This window comes from Sinocyclocheilus grahami, unplaced genomic scaffold (genome assembly GCF_001515645.1).
Source record: "Sinocyclocheilus grahami isolate Dianchi unplaced genomic scaffold, SAMN03320097.WGS_v1.1 scaffold374.1, whole genome shotgun sequence".
NCBI lineage: Eukaryota > Metazoa > Chordata > Actinopteri > Cypriniformes > Cyprinidae > Sinocyclocheilus > Sinocyclocheilus grahami.
This window is the reverse complement of record NW_015505553.1, coordinates 219,977-225,508: the sequence shown is the minus strand read 5'-3', so window position 1 is coordinate 225,508 and position 5,532 is coordinate 219,977. Positions and strand designations below refer to the sequence as shown.

Here is a 5,532-nt window from a genome sequence, read left to right as displayed (position 1 = left end):
ACAATATTGCGTTACTCCCTAAAAAAGTAACTAATTATGGTACTTTTTATGGAAAGTAATGCTCAGATATTTTCTTGTAAATTAAAAAAAGTAATGCATTACTTTATTAGTTACTTGACAAAAGTAATCTGATTACGTAACTCGCATTACTTGTAATGCCCCAACATTGGTAATAAGTGCTGAAAATTCATCTTTTTAAAATCAAAGGAATAAGTTACACTCTAAAATATATTAAAATAGAAAGTAATTTTTTTAATCATAATAATATTATTTCACAACTTTATTGTATTTTTCATCAAATTAATGCAGCCTTGGTGAGCATAATAGCCATATCAAAAACATTTAAAAAAATTTAATTATTCAAAATTTTTGACCAGTAGAGTTATATAATCATATACCAGACACTTAACCTTGAGCATTAACAGAGAGCACTGAAATAAGAAAACAACATGGTCCCTCATCTATATAGCATTAAATGGTTTTATACCTGTGTCACTGGCACTGAGTAGAGACAGCGCTCTCTGCTGCCGGATCAAATTATACGCCTTCAACAAGCTCTCAGCTCTGACAGAGAACAATTACAACCACATATTATCAACATTGTATACCATATGTCAACCAGTGGCTATAGCTAGTAATGCAGCATACTACTAATATTTAATGCATTCAAATGACCAGCTCAGCAAAGTCGGCTATATATTTACCTGGCCAGCTTTTCATTTGATTGATGTTCTCGGACACACAGCTCCTGTTCCCTTTCTAGAAAAAAGTAAAAGGTTAAACACACTATAAGCTCACAAAATGAAATGTCTTGCCAATAAGCAGTACTGAAAGAGTCAGTTCAGCTAAAACGAAATCTCCGTCATGTCACTCCAAACCCAAAAGATGAAACCTGGAGTGATTTCTGGCCCATTGAAAGCCGACGCAACCAAAACTTTCATGAAAGACATCGTAGAAATAAACCATATGAATAGAGCGGTTTAAATCACAGTTTAAACACTAGTTACACATCTGAGGTTAAGCATCTCAGTGTGTCTCACCTGAGACTGATGTTAGTTCCAGGTGTAAACTCAAGCAGACTTACGCTCTAGTCTCTGCTCTCGCTCTTTGAGGGCCTGCTCACGCTCACGTAGAATCTGCTCCTTAAGCCGCAGCTCTGCTAGAAGCGACGGATCTGGATGTTTGGGCTGCTCTACGTCCACTGATCTGCGCCGCTGCTTCTCCTGAAGCCTCTTCTGCTCCTGGGCTACATAGCCCGAGATCAAGCTGTTCTGCAGAATGGACTCCACCGAGGGCCTCAGATAGTCCTAACAAAAGATAACAGCCAGCCAGAAAGTGACAAAACAGCATACAGGGCAATGTGAACCCCTGACCCCTGGAACCCAAATCACTTTGATTTTGGCCTTCTGGCAAGTTCTATTGAAAAATTAAAAAAATGTAATGGTCCTCCTGCCAAAAATTTGTTTACCTTTAAGTTGAGCATTTTTGAAAGAAGTGTGTTCAGGTCATCAGAGAATCGGTACGGGATTCTTCTAAACTTTCCTTCTCTGATTTTACCGGCCAGCTCTGTTTGGTTGTATGCTGTAAATGGGGGACTTTATAAAAAATTAAAAAAAAGACTCAGGGTTGAAAATAAGTTTCAAGATTCACAATTTTGTGTAACCACACAACAAGTTTGGATACCTGATTTCAGTGTAATCATATTAGAAGAAAAAAAATAATACATGTATACTTACGATAAAGCACATAGTTCATAGAGTAAACATCCCAAAGACCATATATCTGATTTTTCATTGTAGGACATGCGATTAATTTGTTCCTGTGAATATAAAAGCAGGCAAATATGAATAAAACAGACACAGCCAAGTCCTGACAATAAGAACTATCATGATGAATCTGTGGCACAAATAATTACTTATGCATGCCATGAACATTTAACAATAGTTTCTCAAATGCAATTCAAAACCTTTTTTTGTTTAGGCTGGACTCATTCCAGTCCCCCAGGAGTGTTCTCGAGGAGGGTGGGTCAAAAAGCACACTATGACATCAGTGCGTATAACATCTGTCTGTAAAAATGTACTTAAAGATATAGTTTACCCAAAAACTAAAACTCAGTCTTTCATTTACTCACACTTATGACTGCAGTACAGTTTGCGATTAAAAATGTTTGCGGTTGGTTACCAATATTCAGCAAAATATATATATTTTTTTGTGAGTGTGTTTTTCAGAAGAAAGTCAGTCACCCACTGTAAGAAGTAATTTTTCGACGTTAAATAAAGATGTTTTACAAGAAAATACTTTTTCATTCTTTCTACTTCAAAATGTCATGTTTAATTCAATGTTACATGCCGTTTCTTTTTAATTATTTATGAGTGAACGTTGTTCAAAGAAATATCAGTGAAGAGGTAAATTAATTTACTAATTAATTACTAAAAAAAATTAGTAAATTAATTTTCAGTTTTGGGTGAACTATTGCTTTAAGGGTCTTGCTGCACTTGTGCATCTGTTCCTGTGAAGCCCATTTTCCCTCCTCACAATCCCAGTGATTTTTATTTATACATTTACTGACTTTTAACAGGAAATTATTACAGTTCAATTTATATTTTCATAATTTTCCATCTTTTCTCTTTCACATTTAAACGAAAGATGAAAGGACACTTACCGGCGACATGTAATATGGAGTTCCAACAAATGTTTTAGCAAAGCTTGTATCATGGTTCAGTATCCGAGCTAAACCAAAATCACCAAGCTTTACATTCTGTTTGACATCCAAAAAGATGTTTGCGGGTTTCAGGTCACGGTGCAGAACTGTGCTGCTGCCGTTACTTCTACCGTGACACTCTTTTAAAGCCAGGGACAACTGTGCCATCACACGTAGGATGAATTCTTCTTCTAAGTACCGTCTGGAAAGAACGTGTAACAAACCAACATTGCAGTAATGCAGGAAAACAGCTTGAACAACAAAATAACAGTAGCAGGGTTTTTGCATGTTTTATGGAGGTAAATTTAAGACTTTAAGGATTGAAAGACACTTAAGACTAGTGGTCGACCGATATATCGCCAAGACCGATATATCGGCCGATATTTGGCATTTTTCAAATATCGGCAGATAAGTTTTTCTGTTTGGCCGATGCCTTCGAGGCGGATCTTTTATTTTGACGGCAGTTCATGCAGAGAGCGGCAGCGGTTCGCTGTCGTCACTCATCATTAACAGTTCTGTCTAATACAGATAGAAGTCTGTCTAATAAACTGTTAAACAAAGGAATTAAAATGTATACAAAAAGTATTATAACGATTGCTTTTACATTATTAGTAATAGAAAGACAAACATAATACTTTTTCGTTTGCCGTCAGCATTCAACAAATACGCATCATTTAAACAAATCTTTGAAAGGCTAATGAAAATTTTATTTCACAAACCTTGCAAACTTAGTCGAATCTAGTTGTGAGATCTGAAGTGTGCATGTGGCCTGCATGATCGCGTGTTCTCTGCGTGACGGTTGGTCCGTGCAAATTGAATGCTTTAAACATCAAATTCGTGATTTCAAATTATGCTGCGCTTTATGCATTTGCCCACTGTCATATTCATGTCATTTTCACTGTGTGCTGGGATGTAAAATGAGTGTTACCTTGGCTTTATTTGGGAAAAAAAAAAAAAAATGCACACAAACTTCCCAGAATACGGAGTGCTCTGTTGGTTAGTTTACTTCCTTTTTAATTATATTTTTATTAAATAAATATTTATTTGTGGAAAATACTTTGTCATCTAAAGTATAAGCATTTATTTTCAAATGATTTCAAATTTCTTAAATATTAATTAAAATAAATACAATTATATCGGCCACCCTGCTTTCCAAGATATCGGCATCGGCTGTCAAAAAAAAACAATATCGGTCGACCACTACTTAAGACACTCTAAAGTTTGAAAACACAACTTCCTACTGATCTCTATTACTTTTTAATTCATGTTTTAATTGTGGAAGGGTGAATTAAGACTGTAGAAACACCGAGTAGCAGAATTTGACCTGTCTTTGATGCATCTGTTGATGAGGCTGGCGAGATCCCCACCCTCACAGTACTCCATCACTATATATAACGTTGTGTTTGTCCGGTCTATAATTCTGTCATAGTATCGGACGATATTTGGGTGCTTCAGCTCACGGAGCAAATTGACCTCCGACACCAGCATCTGTTTCTCTGCCTCGGCCATGGTGCCATAGTCCAGCACCTTCCAAACCAGAATCTAAAGAGATCAGATGACATGATCCAAATTAACCAGCAGGAAGAGAGACACCAGTGCCTACAATGTGATAATTCACAGTAACTTAAATTATTTAAACATTATGTAAAATGATACATTTCACTGCACTAGATCACAAAATATCACGGCAAACAGCATCTGCAAACAAATGGTGTCACACTTTGAGCTACTAAACATACACGCACACTGCCGTTTAAAGGTTTGGGATCAGTAAGATTTGTAATGTTTTTTTGAAGTTGATTCTTCTGCTCATCACGGCTGCATTTATTTGACCAGAAATACAGAAAAAGTAGTAATGTTTTTAAATATTATTGCAATTTAAAATAATGATTTTCTATTTTAATATACTTTATTCCTGTGATGTAAAGCTGAATGTTCAGCATCATTACTCCAGTCTTCAGTGTCACATGCTCCTTCAGAAATCATTCTAACATGATGATTTATTAGCAATGTTGGAAACAGTTGAGCAGCTTAATATTTTTTTTAGAACCTGTGATACTTTTTTCAGGATTCTTTAATGAATAAACAGTTAGAAATAACAGCATTTATTCAAAGATAGAATTGTTTTTGTAACAATATACACTACTTTTCAAAAGTTTAGGGTCAGTTCTTTCAAATTTTTTTAAAGAAAGGAATGCTTTTATACAGCAAGGATGCATTCTATTGATAAAAAGTGATAATAAAGACTTATATTGTCAGAAAATATATCTATTTTGAATAAACAATATTTATATTTCTATATAATAAATCAAATAGCCCAATCCTGAAAACAGCATCACAGGTTCACCAAAAATACATATATATATATATATATATATACAGTGGGTACGGAAAGTATTCAGACCCCCTTAAATTTTTCACTCTGTTATATTGCAGCCATTTGCTAAAACCATTTAAGTTAATTTTTTTTCCCTCATTAATGTACACACAGCACCCCATATTGACAGAAAAACACAGAATTGTTGACATTTTTGCAGATTTATTAAAAAAGAAAAACTGAAATATCACATGGTCCTAAGTATTCAGACCCTTTGCTGTGACACTCATATATTTAACTCAGGTGCTGTCCATTTCTTCTGATCATCCTTGAGATGGTTCTACACCTTCATTTGAGTCCAGCTGTGTTTGATTATACTGATTGGACTTGATTAGGAAAGCCACACACCTGGCTATATAAGACCTTACAGCTCACAGTGCATGCCAGAGCAAATGAGAATCATGAGGTCAAAAGGAACTGCCTGAAGAGCTCAGAAACAGAATTGTGGCAAGGC

The 5,532-nt window shown here is 35.4% G+C and overlaps 1 protein-coding gene across 1 annotated transcript in view; it reads right to left on the bottom strand.

Moving 5' to 3' along the window:
• The window catches only part of LOC107549520 (serine/threonine-protein kinase Nek2-like), a 15,804-nt gene that overhangs the window by 2,059 nt on the left and 8,213 nt on the right, over positions 1-5,532 (bottom strand). Inside the window, exons 2-8 of the mRNA XM_016230636.1 lie at positions 4,026-4,243; positions 2,663-2,903; positions 1,737-1,819; positions 1,469-1,595; positions 1,085-1,307; positions 705-759; positions 488-564 (exon numbers count right to left, since the gene is read on the bottom strand). Coding sequence (XP_016086122.1) covers positions 488-564; positions 705-759; positions 1,085-1,307; positions 1,469-1,595; positions 1,737-1,819; positions 2,663-2,903; positions 4,026-4,243 — 1,024 coding nt within the window. The remainder of the gene's footprint in view (positions 1-487; positions 565-704; positions 760-1,084; positions 1,308-1,468; positions 1,596-1,736; positions 1,820-2,662; positions 2,904-4,025; positions 4,244-5,532) is intronic.